This window comes from Planococcus citri, chromosome 1, assembly GCF_950023065.1.
Source record: "Planococcus citri chromosome 1, ihPlaCitr1.1, whole genome shotgun sequence".
Lineage (NCBI taxonomy): Eukaryota > Metazoa > Arthropoda > Insecta > Hemiptera > Pseudococcidae > Planococcus > Planococcus citri.
In genome coordinates this window covers 53,028,330-53,054,787 of record NC_088677.1, presented here as the reverse complement: position 1 = coordinate 53,054,787, position 26,458 = coordinate 53,028,330, and the positions used below count along the sequence as shown (strand labels likewise).

General features: G+C 33.4%; 5 protein-coding genes across 6 annotated transcripts in view; 4 read left to right on the top strand and 1 right to left on the bottom strand.

The window, feature by feature from the left end:
* LOC135832702 (protein obstructor-E-like) overlaps window positions 1–11,909 on the top strand; it is a 42,167-nt gene extending 30,258 nt beyond the window's left edge. Inside the window, exons 2-5 of the mRNA XM_065346132.1 lie at window positions 111–392; window positions 7,884–8,084; window positions 11,098–11,293; window positions 11,676–11,909. Of these exons, the coding sequence (XP_065202204.1) occupies window positions 111–392; window positions 7,884–8,084; window positions 11,098–11,293; window positions 11,676–11,838 (842 nt within the window). The 3' untranslated portion in view covers window positions 11,839–11,909. The remainder of the gene's footprint in view (window positions 1–110; window positions 393–7,883; window positions 8,085–11,097; window positions 11,294–11,675) is intronic.
* A 527-nt stretch (window positions 11,910–12,436) lies between these two features.
* On the top strand, window positions 12,437–14,819 carry LOC135832697 (DNA polymerase lambda-like). Its single transcript, XM_065346115.1, has 7 exons — window positions 12,437–13,196; window positions 13,274–13,462; window positions 13,528–13,836; window positions 13,913–14,081; window positions 14,166–14,257; window positions 14,337–14,495; window positions 14,564–14,819. Exons 1-7 carry the CDS (start codon window positions 12,801–12,803, stop codon window positions 14,675–14,677), a joined length of 1,428 nt encoding a protein of 475 aa, XP_065202187.1. The 5' UTR covers window positions 12,437–12,800; the 3' UTR covers window positions 14,678–14,819.
* Window positions 14,808–16,679, bottom strand: LOC135832698 (leucine-rich repeat and WD repeat-containing protein 1-like). The gene is made up of 6 exons (XM_065346116.1): window positions 16,301–16,679; window positions 16,099–16,223; window positions 15,804–16,021; window positions 15,528–15,726; window positions 15,184–15,449; window positions 14,808–15,113 (listed from the first exon to the last, which is right to left on the bottom strand). Exons 1-6 carry the CDS (start codon window positions 16,397–16,399, stop codon window positions 14,821–14,823), a joined length of 1,200 nt encoding a protein of 399 aa, XP_065202188.1. The 5' UTR covers window positions 16,400–16,679; the 3' UTR covers window positions 14,808–14,820.
* Window positions 16,680–18,577: 1,898 nt separating this feature from the next.
* Window positions 18,578–20,481, top strand: LOC135832693 (uncharacterized). Its single transcript, XM_065346097.1, has 2 exons — window positions 18,578–18,860; window positions 18,976–20,481. The coding sequence occupies exon 2, from the start codon at window positions 19,126–19,128 to the stop codon at window positions 20,095–20,097; it is 972 nt and encodes a 323-aa protein (XP_065202169.1). The 5' UTR covers window positions 18,578–18,860; window positions 18,976–19,125; the 3' UTR covers window positions 20,098–20,481.
* Window positions 20,482–22,606: 2,125 nt separating this feature from the next.
* On the top strand, window positions 22,607–25,142 carry LOC135832692 (uncharacterized). 2 transcript variants are annotated; one of them, XM_065346096.1, is made up of 3 exons: window positions 22,607–22,962; window positions 23,074–24,147; window positions 24,223–25,142. In XM_065346096.1, the coding sequence occupies exons 2-3, from the start codon at window positions 23,093–23,095 to the stop codon at window positions 24,311–24,313; spliced, it is 1,146 nt and encodes a 381-aa protein (XP_065202168.1). In that variant the 5' UTR covers window positions 22,607–22,962; window positions 23,074–23,092; the 3' UTR covers window positions 24,314–25,142. The 2 variants fall into 2 exon arrangements, with proteins under 2 accessions (XP_065202168.1, XP_065202167.1); XM_065346095.1 differs by having other exon boundaries at window positions 22,610–22,962; window positions 23,074–25,142.
* Window positions 25,143–26,458: the final 1,316 nt, after the last annotated feature.

Sequence of the window (26,458 nt, the reverse complement as noted above, 5' to 3'; positions counted from 1 at the left end):
CGTTCGTTTGTAGAAAAAAAAAACTGTGAGATGACGGTTAATAAAAATTCCTAAAAACTTGCATCGTATTAATGTTCAACTGCACAATCTTCCTGTATTTCTGATTGCAGTAAATGGACTGGCGCCGAGAAGAGCCCCTTCTAGCGTAACTCCAAGGACGCGACCTTTAAAGTCGTCCGAAAACGTCACCGAAGTACTCGAAGGTGACTGTCCAGAATCAGATGGGTTCTTCGCAGACGCTCAGCAGTGCGATAAATACTACGAATGTCGCGATGGTAAAGTTGTAGCTGAGAGATTATGCGCAGACGGAATGGTATTCAATGATTTTAGCCCTCAGCATGAAAAATGTGATTTACCTTTCAATATAGATTGTTCGCAAAGGCCTAAATTACGTAAGTATACAATACAATACAATGCATGGAGCTAATCTTTATATAGGTACCATAGGAATATTGAAATTTAAAAACGCCGGTCAAATTTTTCGTGCAATTGAAAAAATGAAAAATTTTACGTTTTATGAGCTTTAATCATTATGAGTAAAATTAATTTCCAACATTCGAGTTCAAAAAAATCACTATTCCACTTGAGACTATTTTCACAATCTTTCCATATGCACTTAAGCAGGGTCAATTTATATGTGTGTTCAGAGGAACAGAAATTTGGAGTTTGACTTTGACCAGCAGAAAATAACTTTCATTGCCCAGAATAGTTGAGGATGCATGCTGGTCGTGAAAGTGGAAACCTTTAACCTTGAAAGATAAAGTGACGCCAAATAAAAAGATTTTAATCATGCAATGCGATTTTACGTCAGATGCAAGTGAATCTCAAGATATATTTTGTAGGTACATTAAATTTTTTTTTTTTTTTTTTTTTGAATACCTACCTAACCATCACTAAAATAATATATCCAACGTTTCAACAAGAAAACAAAATATGTGATATGACTGATAATTTAGTCGAATTGAATTATCCTTTTCAAATTCCGAAATTATTTATTACTATTTTCAGGTCTATAGGTACAATTTTTTGAGATTTTCCAAGCTTTCAATATGCAACAAAACATTATTATGTCAGATGATACCAATTGATCCGTTAATTATTTATTCATTTATTTATTTTATTTTAAGAACCATTTACAGCAATGCTGGTAACAATCTCAAAATTGGAGTCAGTTTTTTTCTCATCCCACCATTTTGAGTCATACCTGTCTGGCAGACTTTACAATTAATCACGCGGGACAAAAAATTTCTAATTAGAGTTGGTAGGTACATATTCGAAAGTTTCGAATTTTTAAAAACTTTTTCAAATTCGCTAGGAACATGTTCAATGATACGTTATGCTAGATCATTCTAATGTTGACCAGGGATGCCAAAACGGGGTAAAATTCGATCCTCCTTTATTGAAGATTTCTTGAAGTAACGTCACGAAAAACAGTTGGCATTCGATCACCTTTTTGGGGACCCCTGATGAAGATTTGGCATGCTGCCTATGTCAAATATCGAAAACTTGTAATTTTTTTTATCAATTTCCAGAGTCGCATATTTTGGTGATGATTGCTCCAACATAATTAATTATTCAAAATTTCATTATCATTTTTTTAAAAAAATATAACAATATTATTTTTTGTTCAAATTTTTTCAAATATAATATTTTTTTGTTTTACTATTGAAGTAAGTAGATTTACCTTCAGTAAAAAACAAATTCATCATTCACGAAAGAAAATTTTCTTTACATACCGAAAAGAGCGGAAGTCAATTTTTGACAAAAATTCTCTCAGTTGTTCTCTTCCGACAATGAAAAAATAAGTGCAATAAATCATTTTGAAGCTTGCAAAGAGTTATCAATTTTCTCCATAAATTTCAAATTGCTTAGCAAGGACCAAAAATAAACTTTAGCAACCGAAAATTTTGATTGCCAACTACACATTTTCGAGTCAAACGGTCATACAAACACACCAGATGATATCTAACAAAACACCGTTTTTGAAAATTTGATCTTACGTATTCCTGAAACTTGAAAATTTTAGTGAAAGACACTGAATTTAAACTGGCATTGTTGGAATTTTGCGGTAAACACCAAAAATCGTCGCAGGGCCCCTATTAAGCCCTAATCATTAAGTTACAGATGCAAAATGTCATTTATGCTATTTTTTGAGCAATTTGAAATTTTTAGAGAAAAATGAAAATTTGCTGAAGGCTTCCGAATATGGTCTAAAACTGGTAGTTTTAAAAATGGGAGAGGGGGTTGAAATGAAGTAATTATTCACATGGGTTCATTTTGTTTGAAAAACAAATTATGGAAAAATTAAAAAATTCTCACCAAGAACAAATTTTCTGAATTTTTTAAATTTTGAAAAATTAGGCAAAAATCCAAAAATGAACTTCAGTGCCTAAAATTTTAGTTACGGGCGTTTTTGAAAAAGGAATTTATGCTCTTTTGATCAAGCTTGGTTTCGTTTAAGTTGAAGGGTGGAGATGTTATTTCCTATGTCTCATTTCCCTACTTCAGAAGGTTCTTTTGGGACTTCGAAATTCATAAGAACTGATGGCAAAAAATTTGAAGCTCAAAAGACACGAGTTTTAAGTATTATTTCTGGAGCCAAAAAGCGGTAATCATTTTTTTTTCATGAAAATTCTCACTTACTTAAACTGATTTAAAGGATGCTGAAATTTGAATTGAATTAGTTATTTTTTCAAAAAAAAAACCTTCATTGCCAAAAGTGTGTCGAAAGGGAATTAGAGGACAGATGAATGGACGAGAAAACTGTGAAATTCGGCTAGTTTTACTCATTTCAATCTCAAACCGTGAAAATCTGAAAATTTCACAAACTGTCGCATTTTCCAATCCAAAAAAAAAAAAAAAGATATTTCAACAATGATTTTAACTCATATTATAGGTAGACAATTCGCAAGAAATTTGTAAAAATTTACACGCATCGTCTATTTTTTTTACCATCTTGAAAAATCACTAGGGAATTCATCGTACCGAAGAACTTCAGCACAAAGAACTCCAAAGTACCTAGTAAGCCTCCTGTATATTACTTTTCAACTTTTTTTTTCTATCTTTGTTCACATTAACGAAAGCAAAATGTCGCGACAGTCGAGATTCGTTTATTACGTATTCGTTTCCAATCTTAATTCAAATTTCTCAATTGTGCAAATCTTTGAATACTAATTTGGTTTCACTAGATGGTAAAATTATTGCTACCACTGCACTTAATTTCCAAGGTACATATAGGTACACGCGTGGATCTAGTTTTCCCAGACCGACAACATCGATCATGTAAGTAAGAGAAAACGTGCTGTACATTCAACTTGCATCGTCGAGCGTAAAATTTCTCCACAGCAATTTGATCGATGAAACCGTCTGAAAGAGTTAAGCATGCTCTATCTTATTCGCATAAGGGATCTAGGCGACCCAACAAGGAGGTAAAATAATTTCCAAGTTTGACATTTTGACGCAACGCGCACAATTTGTAAAAATTTATTCGCCTGTGTGGAGCATTGAATGTGACGTCAAAACGAGCGCGCCAATCGAACGTAATTCTATTTTAAGGTAAATTTGTCTCTTTTATGACAAGCACATAGCAAGAAAAAAGGTGTTTCGAAGTAAAACGAACGATTCTGCGTATAATAAGCCGAACGAGTGAAAGAAAAAGCCACCTTATTCGAGCCTATCAATTGTTACTACAAAAGCTGAAAAAAATTTCCAACTTGAAAATCGGTCTGTTTAAGAATTTTTTTTTCAACGGTACGTCAAACGGGTCGTATACTATTAAACATTATTAAAATCAATACGTTTGACTATGCGACTTTTCTTTCATTATTACCATTTTCTTTATTACCCAGCCAACGTTATAAAAGTTGGTGTTTTTTTTTTCATTTCATTCTCAACGTAGGTACCTCGTATGATGTACTTACTATAGTTGTTCTAGTTGCATCGCCCGTAGGACGAGGACTTTATAGTATGTATTTTAGTGGCGTATTTTTATCGTCTTTTTCCTGCAACCTAAGTAAAGTCGAATCGCGTGAAGGTATAATATTCAGTAACACTCGCACACATATACAGCCCGGACTGGAATAGGTACGCAACATACCGTCTACGGGGCTCCAAACCGAGAATGAAAACTTTTGCGAATGCGGATTTGCTCGCTTCGTGTACCCATCAACGTACATTTTAGCGAGTTTCCCGAAGGAGAACAGTGTAGCTATTAGAATGGGTATCAGTGAGAAGGGCAACATGGTGGAGGGTGTCAAAATACTATTTAAGTTTCAACATTCCCTGATCACGAAAATGTAGGTTGCTTCAAGTGTGAATACGAATACAGGCAGGTACGAAAGAGCTGAGGTAAGTGGGTCACTTGAGAACACTTATACTTTCTTATACCTACGAGGAAATTTGAACTTAACTCGGATACTGTTTGAAGGAGCGAGAGAGCAATACCTTCGACATTCCTTTTAAATTCAATACGCTTCAAATTCATCATCGATTCGTCTCTTTTGATGTACGTGTAATTCGTGTAAAAAAATTGCACGCTTAATGGTATTCCATCCTTCGGGCTAATTTCACCAAATCGAAAGGGAGACTCGCTACTTTTAGCAGCCTGCGAGCTATTTGCTTTTATTACCAACCACCTACTAGCGATACGACCGGCGGTTTTATAGCGAGCAATATCGTCTATGCAGTTATTGAATACATAAAATAACGTCTCTCTTATATACGTACACTGTACAGTTTTCTCGCCATTTTTCATACGTCTCTCACTATCCCACTCCCGCTGCACGCGCAGCATTTGATTTGCAAAAACTTTAATTTGTTTTGCGCTCGATGGATGAAAATTCCATACTTTGTTAATGTCAACTTGAAACGTTACTTTAATCAATTTTGTCGAATCAGCATTAAATTTTGTACATAAAATGGCATGGATTTAAGTTGTTCAGTTATTCCTTTTACAAGTTTTGCTCTTTTAGAAAAAAAGTACCTACCTACATCTTCTGATGAATTTTTTTTTGTTCACTTGAAAACTTTAACCAGAAATCATGCTCAAAAATTCGGTTTTTGTAAGTGCAGTTGAAAAAACAATGCAAATTGATTTCTCCAGACAACTTTTCAAGTTTTATTAGTATGGATATCAACCAATTTTCAGACTTGTGTATCCAAAAAGAGCACTTCTAGGGCACAACTTTTAAGCAAAAACGACAAGAATGAAGAATACTGTCTTAAAAGGCGAATGATAATTGATAACAATAAAAAAAAATTGTGATTTTGTAGCTGTCAATGAAATTGTTTGCCATTTCTTGTAATTTTTAAAAAATTCCATCCATAAAAGATTCATTTGGCACCTTCGAAAAATAAAATACATATGACAGGGCGGTGTTCAATGAAATTTTCAAATCAAAATGCAGCATTTTAGTAGAACATTTTCAAAATTTCTGCAGGACCATGAACACTGAGAACCTGTAGTTGAGACAGACACTGTTTTAGTCAGTGGGTGTGTTCAGACCCAAGTATGGACCTGTGACTGAGACAAACACAGTATGTGTTTCAAATTCAATATCTCAAAAATTTTTAAAAACCAACAAGACACCTACTTCACTTCCTAGCCAAAATCAAACAATCAGAATTGAAAACACCAGTGGTTGAGTCAGACACTGTTTCAACCAGTGGGTGTATTCAGACCTAAGTATTGATCAGTGTATTTTTCAAATTTACGTTTCCTCCTCCTCAAAAATGTATGTACTTTCAAGATTTGGCTGATTCCTTTAATTTTTATCTCCTCTCCGACAATAAATTACCAAAAAAAAAAACAATGTCCACAATTCTCAGTGAATAATACAATACTTTCGAATCAAATGAAGAACCTTATCGATTTTCAGGATCAATTCGTCAAATGCAGAACTTTTGAATTTTTTGCAGCAGGATTTGCAGGATTTGAAGATATTCTGTTTAACAACTTTGTTATGAGCAATTTTTTTGCTATTGAATACATACATATTTTTAAAAAATTGGACCTTCTGGTATAAGGGATGATTTTTTTCCTAATAGGCAGATAAATAGGTATATTTCTCAAGCATTACTGGGAAAAGTTGGAGAGGTAGAATAGGTTGGAATGATAGCGATAGGATGGCATTTCAAAAGTATTTCCGGTGGAGGGGTATTCTCAATGGAGGGGGGAGGGGGTCTAAACAACAAAATATTATACCTTCCTTAATTGAAAAATTTCAGTATCACTAATCAATTTTTTTGACGAGAATTTTTACGGGGAAACAATTTTTTAGAGAAGTCTCGAATTACTAATACCTAGGTACTTCACAAATACCTACTCAGAGAAATGTGTTTTCAGAGCAGAGAGGTAGGAATCAGCCGCTCAAAAGAAAGGATTTAAATTCTACGCAAACGCAAATACTCGTTAGATTCGCTTCTTAAATCAATCAAAAAAAAGTAGTACTCAAACAACTTGTACCAGAAAAAAGAGCGAAACCCGTACAAAAATAAACTCAAGAGTTGCTTTTTGAAGTATCAAAGTTGTTATACAAAAGTCGAATCCGATTTTACGTATTATTTTCAGGGTTTAATTTCGCAAAGGTACCGGCAAAATTACCAAGTATAACTGAAATCTTCGAGTTCGTGGGAAAAAATACTGATAACGAAGAAAAGAGACACGTTGACAGCAGAGACAAGAGAGACAAAAAGGGGGTTTGACCTGGATCTCTCAAAGTCCTAAAACTTAACGCTGACAGCAGGCGGCGACGATTAAAATTTTCAAGAGGTAGAAAAAAAGAAATGATGTCAATAATCACTTTACCTAATAAAAAAAAAAAACTTACACCGAATCTTTTAAGAAAATGAAAAAAATAAAAAGAAAAGAAAAGAGAAGAAAAAAGAACTTGGAAATTTCTACCATACTTTCGTGACCTCTGTTCCTGTTAGCTCCTTCACCTTCCATACAGAGAAGAAGAAAAAACTCCAAAACCAATATTTCGTAAAAGAAACGGAAAAAGCGAGGAAAAAAATATACACGCAGTATCTCCATTATTATATCTCGCACATCTTGGACATGGGCATGAATCTTGTGAAAAATCTTCGGGATCTTTTTTAAATAAGAATATTATCGAACATCTCGACTCGACACACGATGGAGGAGAGTGGGGGGACCTTTAACGGTAATTATTTTGGTTATATGCTGAATAAATATACAAACTATCGAGCCTTGGCAAACAGCAGAATCACCTACGTAATCGTCTGCGACTCTTTCGCGTTGTACAAAGTTCTAATTTAGTTCACATTACGCGAAGTTCTCCTACTTTCTATTACATCACGCGCCGCGTTAATGACGATTCGCGTACACGTAGAAAAACATGTGAAATAGTGACGCTTCTTCTTTTTTCCATCTACTCGAGTGTAGAATATTTTTAATAAGATTTTTCGCGAAAATAGCGCAACACTGATGACCGTTAGGATGACTTCACGTGATTCTTATTCGTTGTTAGTATCACAATTTGACGAATTTCTTAATCCAAGGTGATATTATCGGTATGTATTTTTGGTATTCGATTTGCTCGTATTTAAAATACTTCTTCGATGGGTCAGATTTTTATTCCGAAATCAAAATACCGCTACGATAAGTTATCTCCATTTTCAAAGTGCAAAAAAAAAAACGTTCTGCTGGCAATCGACGACAAAAAATCCATTAAATTTCATACTCGATAGTAAACTTTTTCCAGTGTGTAAAAATGCTCGTTCGTGTATGTACTTGGCTTTCACATTTTTATCATTATTATCAATCATTTTAGTATATAGATGCATTTCGCCTACTTGATATAAATTTTACGATATTTAATTAACGAATTTGAATTTTTGTTGTTTGTTTTATTGTCTAACAGAGGAACCGAAGCCAACTATACATTGCCCCAGATTGAACGGCTACTTCAATCATGAAGATCCAAATACTTGTAATAAATTTTATTACTGCGTAGATGGTAAATTTAATTTGATAACGTGTCCCGATGGTTTGGTGTATAGTGAAAAAACTGGTATCTGTTCGTGGCCAGATGAGGCTAAAAAGAAAGGATGTTCTTCGCAAGGTACGTATAAGTATCAAAAACTTTGACGAAGCTTTTTTTCCTGAGCTACCGCACACTTTGGTCATGATGGAGTGGTCGCGAGGAGCAAGGTAATGATACAAATTGCCTGTTTCGTGGCCTCAACGCGTACCTAGCTTTACCTACTGCCTAGCTGTTGGCGAGCTTAATAAAAAATCACACTGTACACGCATATACCATCAATCTTTCTAAGATAAGGCTTCCAGCTGTACACGAATTCGTACACGACGTTATTTTATGCAAATTAACTCGATAATTTAATTTGTTGAATTATTTTTTGGCGAGGGGGAGGAAGAAATACTGGTGAAGGGAGGCTGAAGAATGGACAAGGTATTTTAATGATTTGAAAATTAAAAAACCAGATACCTACCCAAATTATGGGAAGGGACATGAGAAATTTTCAGCAGTATAGTAAAGGTAAGTAAGTTCTTGAGCAAGTAAATTGATAAATAAGTACATTTAGGGATAAGTAAATGGTGTTCAATAAATGAGAAAAACATTTCTTTTAAAAAATGTTGATTGGTGAAAGATTAAAACCGCTTACGAGTACATGATTCTTAACTTGGTTCTTCATTTAACTTCAAGTTAATGTTGGGGGTCACCGAAAGCGTGTGTAGGGGAGAATTAGAAGACGGTGAAGGCAGCAATGAAACTAGCTGAGAAAGAGTTAGCTCAATCCGATTCCAAATTTAAGAGAAGGGGGTAGTTATACCCTCTCAATTAAACGCGTTCATTTTAAAAATGGTACCTATATTTCAAAATATTACCAAAAGCTATAAGTTGATGGTGATTTTTATATAATTTTTGAAGGGTGAACTTGCAATTAAAAACCTCAAATTGTAGGTATTTCTGAATTTTGAGAGAAAATAAAAAAATTGCAATTGTATTCAAATTGCTAAACATTATTCAAGATCAAGTTGAAACTGATTAGAAAGTACACAGAAGTTATTTCAAATATGCAAGTACTCCCAAATGCTAAATTTTTGGCAAAATTGCTGAAAGTGTTCTAAAAATTATGTAAAATCGCGTAAAAATATATGAACGCGCACACTTCAAAATATCTTTCAAGGAATTAAATTGGTGCCAAAAAGTTATAAAAGTTTTGATGAATACTTCGAACTTTTCACAATTCACATTGAATTAAAAATGCTTAAAATTACATGAATCAAACTTTTCAAAAGTTTCAAACTAGATTAAATTACATAAAAATTATCAAAATATTATGAAATTTATCAAATTTGAGTAAATGTTGACCAAAATGTTGAACGATAATTTAAAACTCCATAAAAATTGTCGAAGTATCCCATAAATTGATGATTCGTAATTACTGTTGTAAATCATCACCACCTACTTATTTTGTTCTTCAAAATCATGAAGTAGGCAACAGAATTGAGAACCACTGAATTAATTACTAACCTTTTCCAAATACATGCGATAGATACCCTTTTCAATTTTCATCGTCTGAATTATCATGTTTCAAATTCTTCAGGATAAATTTTGAAAAAAATTCCAAAGATTATCAAAACTAACTTTCAACTGGAATTCCAAAGGACATGTTCTGACATCTCCATCATCCTTATTCATTTGTCGAAAAACTATCACCTAAATCAATTATCGAGACCAAAATACCTACAGCTATTCGTAATTGAATCAATCTCCGTTTATTTTAAGTATTTTTTGACGATTCAAATTTTTATAAAATCAATAAATAGAATGCTTTCCAAAAAAAAAAAAAAAAAAAAAAAACAATTTTAAACATCTTTTTATCTTTACAAAGTAGGTAGGCCTACTGAAGTAGCAGTCTAAGTATGGTAATTTTATTCTTAATTACGAAAAAATTCTACGCCAGAGAATTTTTCGAAACTACGTGAAACTTAATTAAAAATTCAAGCGTGGTTTTTAAAATTTTCAAGCTTAAAATTTTACGATAACGAGTTCGAAGTTTTACAACGAGTATTCGTATACTAAACACAAAGGAAATGCGCATAAAAAATGCCACCATGTGAATTATTCTTTCTTCCGTTTCGCGAATAGTGCCAAGTTTCTCATCTTTTTTGTCACTTCCAGAAGAATGAGTCATAAAATTGCTTAAATGTTGTTTTTAATTATATGACACATTTTGGTCGATATAAATTATGATTTATGCAGTCGTATTTTACGAAATCGTAACGTTGAAATAACCTCGATTATCAGACGTACGTACGAAGGAATGTTGATTTTAATTCTTTTTAAATAAAATACAATACTATATGAAACGAGGGATTTTCGAGGCAAAAAAAAATGCAAATAAGTGTGAGAACATGTCGCATTATGGTTTTGTATAAAGCAATCCGTACATGAAAATCGAATAAAGACATTTATCACGAACATGTTCAAAAGGATACTCGTTTATGAGAATCTGTGATTTATGCCTAGCATTTCCCATATTATATTCCAGCAAAATATGAAAACGTTATAAACACGTTATACATGTATGTATCATTGATATTTTTAGAAAAAATTTTCAAGCTGTATTATTAAAACTCTCGATGCTCAAGGGACGGATTTACTTAAAGCTGAAATTTTTTTCAATGAGAAACGAAAATCTGTGTGACATTTTATCTCATATTCGTTGAAATAGCTTTAGGCTCGAACTTCCATTTGATTAAACATTCTCTTTTCATAGTTGATTTTTTTTTTTTTAAATCCATTTGGCAATGTTTTCACCATTTATTGCACAGTTCGTTTACTTGTCCTAAGAAGAAATATTCTGGCAGAAGTAGTGAGATTTGGAAATGCTTCAAGTTTTTTAAGAACCCCTTTTTACCATGGTTGATAATCAGACAAATACCCTTGTGATCAATGAGAACTTGGTAGATTTATTCTTAGATTTTACGTTATATTTATTATTAGGTGATAATAACCAACGTCTCGTTGAATTTATCGAATCGCGATGACGGAGGTTTTTATTTGTTCTAACCGCGATTTCTTATAAGTATATGCTTAACGATTCCAGAATTATTCAAATTCTCGTGTCCCAAAGTCGATTCATCTGTCGCCGCTCAACATCCACGATACCCAGATCCAGAAGACTGTCAATATTTTTACGTTTGTATAAACGGAGAAGTTCCTAGGAGAAGTGGATGCAAAATGGGGCAAGTTTTCAACGATGCAACGGATTCTTGCGATTGGCCAAGAAACGTTCCCGATTGGTAATAAAATCTTATATACCTACCAACTCGAGTTAATAATATATATATGACGGTAGACGGTGGACGACGCTCAATTACCGAAAAGCAATCGTCGCTAATCGAATAAATAATCACTCGCGGTTTGGTTTTTTGAGCTTTGATTAATGGATTAGTCAGAACCCATGCAGATACAATGACTTCTCGTGAGACGAATAACCTCTGCGATGTTTAAATCAAGTGTTAAAAATTTATAAAAAATGAGATTCGTATACGAGAAGACTGAACGTGGGTAGATAGAGCTCATGAAAATGCACGCGTAATGCAAATTCCAAAATTATGCTAATAAATCATCGTAATAAAGTTGAACGAGCGCAGTTGGTAATTAATCTTTTCTATTGTGTAGCGCTGAATGGTACAAAGGAGTATTAACTGAAGAAGAACTGGAAGCATTAGAACATCCAACCCCTAAACCGAAACCTAAACAACCGTCGCAAGCTGTAAAGAGACAGAAGACAAAAGCTACAGATTTTGCCAGACTTCTTGATACCACTCAAATACCTCAGTAATTAGATTTTTAAAAATAGGATAATTTAATTTTGTACCTTTGATACTCAAGTAATAAAAATTTTAAAACTTACTAATCTCTTTTGGATTTAGAATAGTGAGCAATGAGCATTTGCATTCAAGTAATGTTTTTCGCAGACTTACCTTCAAAATTGTCTTGGTTTGGTTATCTTGGTAGTTGATTCAGCTCCAGTTCATATTTCAATTTAATTTCAATTAATTGAAATTCAAAGTAGTAGGATTCGGAAACTATTTTGAATTGAACAAGAGTTTTGAAGTCACGACTCACGACATTGTGTAGTTTAACAACTTGAATAACAATAATCTTTGAAAGAACAAGAAACGCACATTTTACATCGCAAAAGTGAAGTAAGTAAATTTCGCGCAAATTTTTACTGATATCAAAATTTTGAAAATTTCGTCATCAAAAATTTTTCTTTTATCTTTTGTTTTGCAAAAAAAGTAACCTTTGTGCCTAATGCTTTCTGATTGGTCAATGCTATCCAATGCTACGCTCTGATTGGCTGAAATTTAAAACTGCTGCTCAAACCCGTTGTAAACAAAATTCCAAAAATAATTTTTTTCAGTTCTTATCAGTTAATCAGTTACAAAAAATTTTCAATATTTTCAATTCAAAATCTAAATCAAAATCTCAAAACTGTGATAATTTTATTTCTCAAGTTGATACTTGTATCATTTTTGTGCTGAAAATCTTGTGATTTGACAAAAATACGATAATTTGAAATGTCAATACATTAAAGTCGTCTCCCAGAGTACGATATTCAATCAGCTCTTCGCCAAATCTGCTTATTGGTTGCTCAATGGAATTGACTATATCATGCATACTTCGATACCGAAACTTTCAGTTCCATATGATATTTTTCATTCGTTTTTGAATTATGCTGAGCATAAATACTGTTCCTTGTGAGTAGACTCCGTTTATTTCATCAGCCAAGGCATCGGAATGTCTACGAATATTTTCCAATCTTGTATCATTTATATTCTACCCAGCGGGTTATTGAAAAAACGTATCAAATTATTTGAAGATAAAATACTTGCTTTTGGTGGCAAGATCACTTCTGAACCTCTGAAGACACCACCCACTCATATAATAGTAGAAGATGGTCTGTTAAACAACCCTAGTCAAGTTATCAACGCTTTGAAAGCTACGAATTTATTGCCAGAGAGCTTGAATTGCAAAATTATCGGTACCTTATGGTTAAGTCGATGTTTGAAAGAAAAACAATTTTTGAATACGGATAATTTCGAATTTAAAAAGATAACGTTGGTAAAAAATGAATTGAATGATGAATGTCAAGAATCTCCTGCCAAAAAACGAAGGATTGAAGTATATCCTGGGGTAAATTTTCACTACATATTCTCTATGAATTCTTTTCAAGTAATACGTAGGTATCTAATCCCGTTCTTAATTTTCAGATGTCGGTATCGAAAACTATAAATTTTGATGTTCCACAAATTGATCACTGCCCAAATGAAGTAATATTAAACGAATTCCAGAAGTTAGCTGATAGTTACCGTGCTCGAAGAGATAAATGGCGAACATTAGGATATGAAAAAGCTATTCAATCTATCAAATCGTGCAAACGAGAAATAACGAATATCAATGTAAGTATGTGAGTTTTCATTCCTCTTTTAAACGTCCAAATTTTAATATTGACGTTTCATTTTAGGATGTCAAAGGATTACCAAATATAAGCGCCAAAATGGTCGATAAAATCGCCGAAATTCTCGAAAACGGGTATTTAACGAAAGCTCGTGAATTGTACACAGATGAAAAAACTAAAATTTTGGACATGTTTGGTAAAATATGGGGAGCTGGACCAACTACTGCGGAGCTTTGGTATCAAAAGGGATTAAGGACGTTTGAAGATTTAGAAACCAAGGGAAATTTAAATCAACAGCAAAAAATTGGATTAAAGTATTACAACGATATTCAAGAGAAAATACCTCGGGAGGAAGTGGCCGAAATCGTTAAAATTGTTTGTATTCTCTCCATCTATCGTTCTATTTGCATATTTTGTAGATCATATTTTTACAAAACAAAATGTCTCTTAGGTTACCGAAGCATGTATGAGGGTGTGTCCTAATTTAAAAGTTATTCCATGTGGATCATTTCGTAGAGGAAAGCAGATCTGTGGCGATGTTGACGTTCTAGTTATTAAAAAGGATCACATTAAATATGATGCTGTGTTGCCAAAGATAATTACCAATTTAAAATCAACAGGTGTGCGTGTATTAATTTCATTTGTCGAGTACAGTTTTGATAAGGTATCATTTTTATCCATATTAAAATCGTTTCATTTTATAGGTTTCATTGTTGATGATCTAATTGGTACAGACAACAGTGAAGAACCTAGAAAATATTTAGGATTATGCAAGCTACCGCGAGAAAACGCCAAAGTAAATTTGAATTTCATTTCACTATCAATTCGGTTATGTTCATCAACATTAATATTTATGAATTATTTTCATTTTGTAGAATAGAAGATTGGATGTATTTCTTGTGCCAGAAAATGAATCAGCTACTGCAATAATGCACTATACAGGCTCTGGTTTGTTCAACCGAGCTATTAGGTTATACGCTTCAAAGAAGAATATGCATTTATCCGAGCACGGTCTGTACAGAATTATTCATCAAGTAAGAATCAGATTCTGTTAACGTATACACGCTGACACTTGTACCTTCTAAAACTTGTGCATTTATAGGACAAAGAAATACTTAGAAAACACCAGATCCAAACTCCAAACGAAGAGAGCATTTTTCAACATTTAGGCCTTTCTTATAGACTTCCTGAAGACCGAGAAGTTTTTTCAACCTAATGTTACCAATACTTTTTTTTATACCGGTGCAGTTTTGAACTAGTTTTTATATTAATGTTTTCTAGAATTTTGCCAAGTTATTGCTTCTATGTTCGTAATATATTGAAAATGTCGGCGTTACAATAAAATATCAAAGTGAAAACTCATTTATTATTACTCGTCAATTTCCAGATACAAACGGTATTATTATTAGTTACAGCGACTATGTATTTACCCTTTGGGTGTATAGCTGCTTTGGCTATCACAATATCGTAAACGTCTAAATCGAGTTTTCTAGATTTCGCGACATATTTATCGTTTACAACAGGCCATTGAATGGTCCTGGCAGGCATTATGGGTAGAGGTTTTTTAGGCAGTTCCTCCTTCTTCTTCAACATTTCAATATCATAGATCCAAATGGCTCCTTGATCATCGCCACAAGTGAGAAGACCTTTTTCTGAAAATACGAAGCAAATGTTAGAGAGAGGCGTCAATTTTGAACAGTTTTTTGCGAATCCAACACTCACCATAATTTACACTGATTCCCATGAAATAATTATCCGTTTTGCTCCAATTTAAATTATAATTTGGTTGTAGACCTATACACTGAGAATCTCTCGCGAGATTTTTTATATTATCCAAACTGCAAATGTAGATGTATCCGTGTAGCGCACATTTCACCGCGATCAATTTATCATTTATTTTTTCCACAGAATCAACTAAATCAAATCCGGTGGATTGGGGATCACCTTCTTTTTCAGGTAAACGAAATCTTAAAATATCTCCTGTCAAGCTAGAAATGAGAAAAAAAATCAGCTATGATTCATTATGATGGTCTTCTTGGTTGGCGTCGTTGAAATAATCTACTCACATCTCTTCATCGCAGTTATCGACAAACCACCCGAGCAAACCATTATCCGAAGCAGCTAGGAGTAAATTTAGACTCGAACAATACGACAGGCTGAATATTTCATAGAAACAAGTAATCTTGTTAATTTCAGTGATGATCAACATCAAATCTTCATTGATACTCAAGCGTAGAATTAGAATTTCTCCATTATTGAAAGCACCTGTAACAATTTAAAGTTACAAAATTACCGGAAAAATACTCGAAGTAATGGATTGCGAAGGATAATGAGCTACTCACAAAATAATATATTTTCATCCGACGGATGAAATAACAAACAACTAATATGAGTGGAAGCCGGTTTGGATACTTTGATGGGATACTGAGTCAGTAGAATTTCACGAGCAGGAAACATGAAATATATAATATTTCGAACGCCGCCAGCGGCTAAAATTGATCCATCTTCTTCCAGAAGTTCGTGTTTCAATTTACCCCATGATAAAGTATAGAAAATTTCTCTGCAAAAGGAGAAATTGAAGAGTAATGTGTAAAGAAAGGGCGAGGGCTTATGGTAATTTTTGAAAATATACGTTACTTGGTATCAGCTGTATATCTTTGATCGACCTCTTGTGATCTAACATCAATTATACAAATTTTATTTCCACCGCACGTGGCGACTAATTTGGAAGATTTCGATGGCTCAAAACTCGCTTGCCAAACCTTCGAACAGTTTTAAGAGATATGTATAAAAAATTACAACTGTGCAAAACGTAAGAATTCAACTCATGTGAGCTTACCTGAGTTTTAATATCCGCATAATCCCGGTCAGTTTTAGAGTGACAGCGTAAAAACAGCTTTGGATCGTAGTCGAAATTTCTGTGTCTTATTTTGGACATGGTGGTGTTTATAAATTAACTTAAATCACACTAAAATGAAAATGAAAGAAATATTAAATTAAAAGATCACTGAATGTTCTGTTTGTGTATCACCTTATCAGTAACAAATGTTTGTTTTGTTGTGAAAAATTGGCGCCATAATGAACTACCGGATGTCCCGACGACTCGACGCGTATTCTCTGGAATTTTAAGGTTTATGTATGGTTTATGTAGTCAGAATCAATTGAGCACCCGGTAGAATATTATCACAAAACTTGAACAAAACTTTGGCGGTTTGCGCTTTTGCGTTTGCGCCTTGCGGCGTTGGATTGGATTTCAAATTCCAAGCAAAAAGTACATATGTTTATGTACCTATACATACGTATTATATATGTAATTGAGATGTTTTCAATCGGCATTTTATAATTATTAATTACCTACGTAAATAGTAAATTAGTTACCTATTTAAATATACCTATCTTCGTAAATTTTGTAATAAATAAATGGTATCTAATTATTGTATAGACACGTATTTTTTTGTGTGTTTAATTCTCAGTTTCTCAATATTATAATTTTTTTAGAAAAATCTGATTTATCGCCATTAAATCCCGAATTATAGTTCAAGGTAGATATTCTGGTAACAATCAAATGGCTCAATTTTATGTAGGTAGGTACCTAGGTAGGATACTCCAATACCTGCGTAGTTTTCTGTTTCACTGGCACGAGTTCAAGTAGGTAGATAGGTACCTCTACCTAGATGTCTGTTTCTGCCAGCTTGTGCTAAAAGTCCAAAGTGATGAGTTAAATTAAAATAAAATGTACCAGTTGAAAAATCTTAAATTCAAAAATCGTTAATTTTGCTTTAAATTTATCAAAAAATTTTCTGAGGTATAAAATTTACTCTACGAATTGATTGCAACCATTTTCAGATCGATCTGAAGTTTCCAGCACAAGTCGACTTTCTCCTGCAATTATTTCAAATTGCTCACAATTTACTGCCCCAATAACAATTACGTAATTCCATCTCCTGGACCTTTATTTTTTTGATTTCGTAAAAATGTATCCTTGAGTCATGCCATGTTGGGGGGGGGGGGGAAGAGGGTCTACTTCCGGGGGTACAAAAAGTTTTGAGAAATTTGTTGCATAAATTGACAATTTTGGATTTTTTCAACTTGTAAAAAATGCTTACGCTTTTCAACTAGTCATCTCAGTTTTGCAATTCAACCGCCTCAATCGATTCAGATTAGCGAAATTACATATAACAGGATTAAATTTTCAATCATCAAAATTGTTGCAATCATCTTCTGAAGTACCTATTTTGAATTGCTGGAAAAAAGTCAACTTTTACTGGAGGCTCCAGATCAGCTTGAAAATGTCGTAAATCAATTCGGACGGTCATCTAGAGTAGATACCTACGAATTTCCATTCGTCACTTCGGATTTGTGATTCACTTGCTCTAATCGAAATAGAATGTCGAACTTATGATAGGATTAGGTGCATTTTCAGCTAGCGAAATGAATTTCAACGCCTTCTGAAACGATTTGAAATTGTTGGAGAAAATTCATCTTTTGCTGAAGGCACGAGATTGGCTAGAAATTAATTGCAATAGATTCAGGAGGTTGATATAGGTATGTACCATGGCAGTAAAAATCTTTAACGCTTTATTCCCCAAAATTAAAAATCAAAATTCTATTCGAACTTTTAAAACAAGGCCAAAAGGACGGATATTAGAGATCAATGCTTTCTAAGTACTTACACATGTGCAGGAATTTTTTGAAACAAACCCACACTATACATAATTATGAGTAAAACATTGCGCGAGGCCGGAGGGCACAAACTGTACAATAAAAATATGTATTTGAATTTGAATTTTTATTAATGACAGTACTCACTTACCTACCTATGTTTTTTTTGAAATTTTATTAAAATTTATTGGGTAGCGTTTTCTATGCATATATTTTGAAATTTTATTTCCTTAACAAAAATAATTTTTTCAATTTTTGAATAAACAAGTAAAAAAAATCTCCATTCTACATAAGCAGGTGCCTGCCTACCCACCGAATATGATCATACGAATAATTGTATCGTTTACTGAAAGAAAAATAGGTACCTATCTAACATATCGAAGGGAATATTCGAATCTGAAAATATTATCTAATTCGAAAAATGTCTACGCTTCAACGGTGAAGCAGGGTAATTTTAGTGGTGGAAAGTGAACATTGAGTTGAAGCTTTCTGTTAGTACGTTGTGCGATTACAGCAGTGATATACGAGTGCAGTCTGGCCTTACTGAGGTATTGTTGTTTTGACAACTATGTACTAGATAAAAGAGTAGGTAAAGATTTGGTTCAGTTTTTTTCATGATCAATCTTTAATTATTACGTACTTCGATATCTATTTTCTCTACGAGACTAAATCTGCGTCATAACCATATGAGAGTTCTTCGCGCTTATTTGTAATTGACAAATTGTTCTCGTCATCACGTAAGTACCACTTTTTCTCATTTATTCGTTTACAAATTCACTTTTTATTGCCAAGTGTATCGAAATTTTTAAATCTCTCTAAATCGTTGTTTCGCGTTGTTCTTTTTTAAAACAGAAGACATCAGAAATATTCACTGTGTCGGATTCGAATGATAAACCGTCCAATTTAAATCCGCCATCTCCTTCGAAGGAATCAAGTGAAAAAACTGCGCTAGAAGAAATTCTACCCGAACAAAATTCTTACGAAGTAATTCAACAGTCTGACATGAACATCGCCGGGGATGGTATTCGGCCGGGATCTTCAGGCTTATGCGCTAATAATCCAAGAAACGATGCTCCACCACGCGGCGAGCAACATGAGGATAATTCAAGAAATAACAATGGTCAAGATGAGCGAATACGTCGAGATGATCGAGTAAATGATCCAAATCATCAAAACGATGCTGCTGCGGAATCACAGTGTTGTAACCAATGTGGTAGATGGTGTCGCGAGGTTATTTGTTGTTGCATCGAGCATTTGCGGGCTCCAACCAAACCGCCGCCGGCAAACGAAGACATCGATTGTTGTAAACTTTGTATTGGAGGACCAAGAGGATATTGGCTTCTTGGTGCTGTGTTCATTGGCTTGATTTGGTTCTGGTTAATATGGACTGAGGGCCTAGCTAAATTTCCTGTATGGGATTTAAAGATTTTTGTGTGTAGTAATCATTCTACTTACGATTTGGACAAAGTATCTTGTATATATCCGAACGAAACTGATTTTTTTACCCAAGAACGCGTAGACAAATTTGTAAACGTTTTACATTCGATTATTCTGAACGAAGGTTGTAACGATGGCTTACAAGATAAATTCAATATCGCCACTAAATTCCATGGACAATATCCAGAAATTAAAAATCATACAATTCTCAATGATTTAATCCGCATTCACAAATTTGATATAAAGAATGCCACCAAGTTGATTCAATTATGTAAAATTCACTTCAGGAGTTCTAATCGTGATTTAGTTCATCCCGTCGGTGATGATGGATTTCTTTACATGCACGATGACTTGATGACGTATTGCAGCTACAAATCGCACTGGCTTAGTAATGTATTGATTTCTGTTCTGATGTCTTGTCTAGTTCACGTCATCATTGGAATTCTCAGAGCGTTAGGGAGAAACTATAAATGGCCGTGCAAGGTAATAAGCGAAATTCAGCAATTCTGCCGAGTTGCTCAAGAAGCTAACCCATAGTAAAAATATCGTTTAGATATGTATCTACTAATTTTACTGACGTATGGTCCATCTGTGTTATTTTATTTTTTAACCATGATTCGCATACCTAATTTATTGATCTTGTGGTAAATAACTTTCGTATACTTACTGTCTTTTTCGTTCAATAATTTTTCACCTATTGCTTGTGCAGTTTATCTAGGGTTCATTGTAGTTTCATTTTTTTCATGTGCTTAAATTACAAACTAATTTGATGTAAGATATTATGATACCTAGCATTACCTACTTTTTTCTTTTTTTGAAATTATCTCATTGACGAATACTCGTTGACTATTCCCACCTTGTTTTGTAGTCACAAGTTGACCTGTATTGTACATACGAACTGCATAATAAACTGACATGAAATTTTGTAGGAAATGCATTTTATTTTTTTAATCGTATTGAATTTATACTGCCGAAGCACAGGTTAGTAAACAATAAACATGTAAAACAGCACGAGAATTGGTTATACATGGGTTATTCAGAAATGAAACTTATCTAGAAAATCGTGTTAAGTAGGTAGGTAGGTATGTAGGGAGAGTGTACATATGTAGGTACGTACGAAATGTTGAAAAGCTTAAAAAACATTTAGCAATTTTAAAATGGCCACTTTCGAGCAAACAGTTGAAAATTTTCAAAGAGAAATTTTGACCGCAAATTCATTTTTCGAAAATAAAGTGTATAATAAATTTGAAATTTTCTCTACTTCCAATAATTGATAATATGATTTTGAAGACAGTAAGTTATTTGTATTATCATTATTACTTTCAGACTTCACGTCTCAATAGCTTTGCTGAAACAACACAGTAAGATGTGATGATGTGAAAGATCAGGGTAAAGAGGTAGGTAAGTTGCATTTTAATAACAAATCGAAACGTGTATCCAGTAAAATAGATTTCACAAAGCTGCTTTGGGACTTCCCCTTCTCTCTAACCAACGGATATTTTTGATTCAATCAAGTCACTATCAGTCGTGTTAACTTTGATAGGTACCTACCTAAACATGTTTCGTTTCGCCTTTTTTCTGGGCAATTCAGAACTTGGAGAATAAATTCGATCCGTATATCATATTCATTGAATTACATTCATTCACAATCTGACAATTTCAGATTCTTGAATTACCCTAGGTACCTTTCCAAAAATTAATTTTAATCTCCTCGTCCGAGGTGTGTCTTTGAATCTGTTTGTAGACGAAACGAAACTAATAAAAGAACAATGGATAATGTGCCAATTATCGATGGTAAACGTTTCTTCAGCGAATTGATGATGATTTTTGGAGATATAAATCGATCAATAATGCAACCGTATTCGATCAACAGTCAATGTGTGTGTACGAGTTTTTCAGAATAATCCACTCAGTGATGTCGAAGTTAGGCCTACTGGCAATCAAGACGCTATTCAGAGGAAGCTTTTTCCTCACGATTTTACCTATAGAAATCGGGCTTAACTGATGAAAGCGTGTTCGAGTTTACCATCGCGAGGTTCTCATATATTCGCCAAGATGCTTATCTTTTTTTTTGATAGGAGAGCAATGGTTCTTTGATATTTTCCTGTGGTCGGAAGTGTACCTATCGTTTCTGTTTATGGACATTTTCATGTAGGTATACATATTCGATATACGAATAGAATTTCCGAAAATGCAGAGTCATCGCCAGAATCAGTATAGGACTAGAATTACTACTAAGTAGTAGAAATTTCAAGAAAATAGATCGTCAGAAGAATAAGTACCTACCTATGTACCATTTGTGAATTGTACAATATCTCACAGTTTCTTCTTAGCTCATTTTCACTTATTCATAGTGCTTCGACTTCGATTACTTCATCTGTCTGTATCGTATACCTGTACCTATGTATTATGCTATTACTGTGTGATTTCCTTATATTTTTACTATCTTATAGTCGTTTTTTTATTCTAATACTTTGGTATTGTTTTGTTTATTATGAATTGAATACTTACTCGTATAGGTACATACATAGGTACAGGTAGGTAACTGAAGAACTTTGCTAAATTGAAAGGCGGTGGGACGGAGGGGGTAAATCATTATTGCAATGTTTGTATTGGTGCGTCGGTGGCATAGTATCCTTCGTAAAAAATGAATGGGTGACGTTTTGAATGGTTTTCAAATTTAAAAAAAAAATATTAAGTAGGTAGATAATAATAAAACTGATGTAGAATGAAAAAAAAAATAGGATAACAGGTAAAATTGAGTCAGAATTTGAATATTGATTGGAAGAATAGGTGTCGTAAAGTCACTAGGTGATAATTTTAAAGCGAGAAACTTGTGAAAATGAATATTTCACGTATGTTCACGTCTCTACATTGTCCGTGGTCAGGCTTCAATATAGCTTGCTGAAGTAACATTCAACAATGAAACAGATTGAGGGAGAGGAGAGGGAAGTAACTTGAATTTCACCGACAAAACAATACACGCAAATCGCAAATCGCAATACGCATTTCGATTTTTGTTGGTATTCTAGCCTAGATACAACATGACTAGAAATTTTATCTGATGTTGGTATGGATGAATCTGTTTCATGATTATTATTGGTGAATTTGAGTAATGAAAGATGTGATGGGAAGTGGTACAACGATTTTTAATCTAATATTATGGCAACACTTTTTGATAAAAGTTTTCCGCCTTTTACTTGTAGATTCAAAACTGAATGAAGAAACGACGCGTAATAAATTGCGTTTATTTACAATTTGGCGATTTTACTAATAGGTACGTCTTGAAAGTGAACTGTTGTTTGCCCAACTTTGGTTGAATGTTTCGTTGTACTTTGCATTATAATTTGTTTTAAAACCGAATTGAAATTGGTACTCGTGTTATTTCTTCGATCGAAAAAAGTAAGTGTTTCTGGTTTATGTAATAATTAATCGAACTTCGATCAATATTCGTACCTAATGAGATAGATATCATTTTTAAGCACCAAATCGTGATTATTTGTTGACGAATAGGACCTGGGAAAAATTCACGATGGTTGATGGTTTTCCGGACGATACCGATACAAGTGAAACCCTTTCGTCGGATATAGGTCCGCCGCCACCAGTATCTCGTCGTAGCTTGCCAGTGCCAATGCCAGTTTCTTCATCTGGAAGCAGTAGACGAACCTACTCAAGCAGCCTATCGGCATTAAATCGGCCCGATATAGTAACCCCGGGTGAATGGAGTAACAGGTTCCGTAATAATAATAGAGAGAATATCCCACTTAGAAATGTGAATGTTGATAATCTCCAAGGTGGTAACGAAGAAAATCAAGGTGCTCCTGCTGCACAAAATCAAGACGCTGCTGCTGCACAAAATCAAGACGCTGCTGCTGCACAAAATCAAGACGCTCCTGCTGCACAAAATCAAGACGCTGCTGCTGCACAAAATCAAGACGCTGTTGCTGCACAAAATCAAGACGCTGCTGCTGCACAAAATCGAGCCGCCGCAAGTAATGAAAACCTGCGTTTACAGTGCTTTGAAGCATGTTATATCTTCTTAATCGTCATCTTCGTTATCCAATGCGCCGATATCATAGCTTTTAAGCATAATGTATGGCCATGGGGAGACAATGTCTTTCCTAAAATTCAATTCAATCTTGATCGTCCGAGATGCATCTCTGAAGACAAGAACACTACGTTCCCAGAGAATTGTATAGAGAAACGAAAAGCTCACTTTTTAAATGAAAATGTAGTGAGGTCTTATTGCAGAATAAGTTTAAAAGATGCTTTTATAAATAATTGCGAGAATAACGGACTTAGAACATCTGATAAGCTGCCAATTATCAAATACGACAGTTTCATCGACAAATTAAATGAGACTTTAAAGAAAGCACCCATCGATAATGCAACGACGGAAGATATATACGAAGTGTGTGTACAGGTTTTCCGGAATAATCCATTTGGCGACGTTGAAGTCAATGGAACTGATCAACCTAATTTCGTGTTCAGAAATCGGGCATTACTGTTGGATAAATGTTCGAGTTCACCGCCGCCTAATTCTCATCCATTCGCTGAGCTGCCTTTACTTTATATTTATTATAAAAGGTCAAGATTTGCTATAAGTAATTTGCTCGCCTGTGTGTTCAGTGCACTGATTCTTATGATAATTGCAATTTGTAGACGACCATCACCTCCGCCATCGCCAGGAATGCCAATAATACAACCGCGTATATATCCGCCACTACTACGACCCGGAGATGAAGAGCTTTAGCGAGTTTAAAATATTTCGGAGCTACTTTTCAGCTCATTTTGATCCAATACTCATTACCGATGCTTCAATGATTTTGTGGGGGATTTATTCAATCATTGCGTGATTCCCCCCCCCATGTTTAGTATCCTAATATGTCCGCCTTTTTAAAATTATTTTTATAGATTTAATTATTCTTAGGTACCTACTTATTCCAACATCTTAGTTCTTCCATTACTGATTTAAATTGTTTTTTTTTTTTTTTTTTGTAAATTTCTTCGTTCATTATATTTTCTTAAAAATAATTTTATACGATATTTTTTAGTCATTTTTTTTGCCCGTTTTAATCTGTTGTTAATGTAGGTATTTTTCAATTTCGATACATAGATACATATTTTACACCCGTATTCAAGTAAATTTTAATTAATTTTCACTCTTATGCTTTTTCAAATTTTGTAATATCCTGTTAGAACCGCTTTCAATTATTTTACTTTTTTTAAAAATCGGCTTCCCCTCATTTTTTTATTCGTATTTTTTTGTTTACTTCATGGCCTTATTTTTATACTTATTTTATTTGTTTATTCATTTTTATTCACCTACATATACTTACCTATTTATTTATTTATTTATTTATTTATTCATTTATTTATTTATTTATTTATTTATTTATCTCTTTATTTATTTATTTATTTATTTATTCATTCACTTATTTATTTATTTATTTATTTATTTATTTATTTATTTATTTATTTATTTATTTATTCATTCATTCATTCATTTTTCATTTATTATTTTATATGCTAGATAGATAATTTAATTCATATTTTTCACGAATAAATGTTGAGCATTTGTTCGTACATGATCTTATTCTTATTGCCTATGCCTATATTATTAATGTGTGGGTATGTTCCGAAAAAGCAAACGGTCATTGAATTTTATCAAGACGTGAAAACTCTTTTTGCTATGCGCGTATGCGTTTGATTCAAGTAGGTATTGTGAAAGAAAGATCTGCTCCAGTCAATATCTTTGCCAAATGCATAAGTCAATGTTGAGACCTATAAATTTTTTTCCCGAATAAAATTAATCAGGTACTATCAATTACGTCCACAAAAATCAATTTGTTTCTCATTTTAACCAAATTCGAATTTTGAACTAGGTACTTACTACCGATAGCATCTATCCTACTTGAAATGTACCGTATGTAGTAAAGTCGTAAAGATGGTAATAATCACAGGTAAGAACTTCTCCAACTTGAATTCTATAAGTACACGATCGTTTCACTTATCTACATCTACGAGTAACAAAGTTTTAAAAAATGAGTGCTGAAACAAACTTTGCATATCTACCTATAGAATCGGTAGTCTTAAATGTGACCCGCTCTGACAAAAAAATCGACCATTTCGACTAAAGCCTAAATTTCATAAAAATGTTTTTTTTTTAAATCTGATCTTTGAACCCTGAAAGTTCATTTTAAACGTAATTATCTGGGGAGCTTGTTTTTGTCGAAACGGTCGATTTTGTCGTAGCTGCCCGGTCACATATTTATTGTATTTATAGTTTACTATTCAAGTTGATTTTTTTTTTAAAGCCAAGCTCAGAAGTTGAAGTTTTTTGTCTTACTGATTATAAAAATTATCCTTTGGCAATTGGCATTAATTACTTCTTGAAATTCACTTTAATTTTCATTTCAATAATTCCTCGTTTATTGGAAAATTAATAAAAATTCGTTTAGGTATGTAGGTTACTTACATAGTTGTTAGTAGTTACAGTTAGTAGATGGTTAGTTAGTAGTTACTCTGCGAAAATTCTCGTGAAGTCGTAAAACGTGAAACTTTTTACTTTTTAGGAATTATCAAAACTTCAAAAGTATAAAATATTAAATTTTTAAATTTCGAAAATTGAAAAATTTGAAATAAATGAATAATTGAAAATTGATTGATATTAATATTAAATAAAAAATTAAAAAAAAATAATTAATATTTTTGAAGTATTTTATTTTTTGATTGGTGTACTCCTGTCTCCTGTAATGCTCCTGTACCACAAATTGCACACGATTGGACGATTTTAAAATTTGCGGCATACGATAGGTTAGCGCGTTACCGGCAACGTTGCCAAATCCAATGGCTGAAATAGCATAGCAACTAGCAACATCGATTTATCAAATATCAA

Coding starts and splice junctions, on each gene's coding strand:
- LOC135832697 (XM_065346115.1), top strand. CDS start 12,801: ATGTCTACGAATATTTTCCAATCTTGTATCATTTATATTCTACCCAGC. Junction 14,082..14,165: donor TACCAATTTAAAATCAACAG/GTGTGCGTGTAT, acceptor TTCATTTTATAG/GTTTCATTGTTGATGATCTA. Junction 14,496..14,563: donor TGTACAGAATTATTCATCAA/GTAAGAATCAGA, acceptor GTGCATTTATAG/GACAAAGAAATACTTAGAAA.
- LOC135832698 (XM_065346116.1), bottom strand. CDS start 16,399: ATGTCCAAAATAAGACACAGAAATTTCGACTACGATCCAAAGCTGTTT. Junction 16,022..16,098: donor AGATATACAGCTGATACCAA/GTAACGTATATT, acceptor CTCCTTTTGCAG/AGAAATTTTCTATACTTTAT. Junction 15,727..15,803: donor GGATGAAAATATATTATTTT/GTGAGTAGCTCA, acceptor AAATTGTTACAG/GTGCTTTCAATAATGGAGAA.
- LOC135832693 (XM_065346097.1), top strand. CDS start 19,126: ATGAACATCGCCGGGGATGGTATTCGGCCGGGATCTTCAGGCTTATGC.
- LOC135832692 (XM_065346095.1), top strand. CDS start 23,093: ATGGTTGATGGTTTTCCGGACGATACCGATACAAGTGAAACCCTTTCG.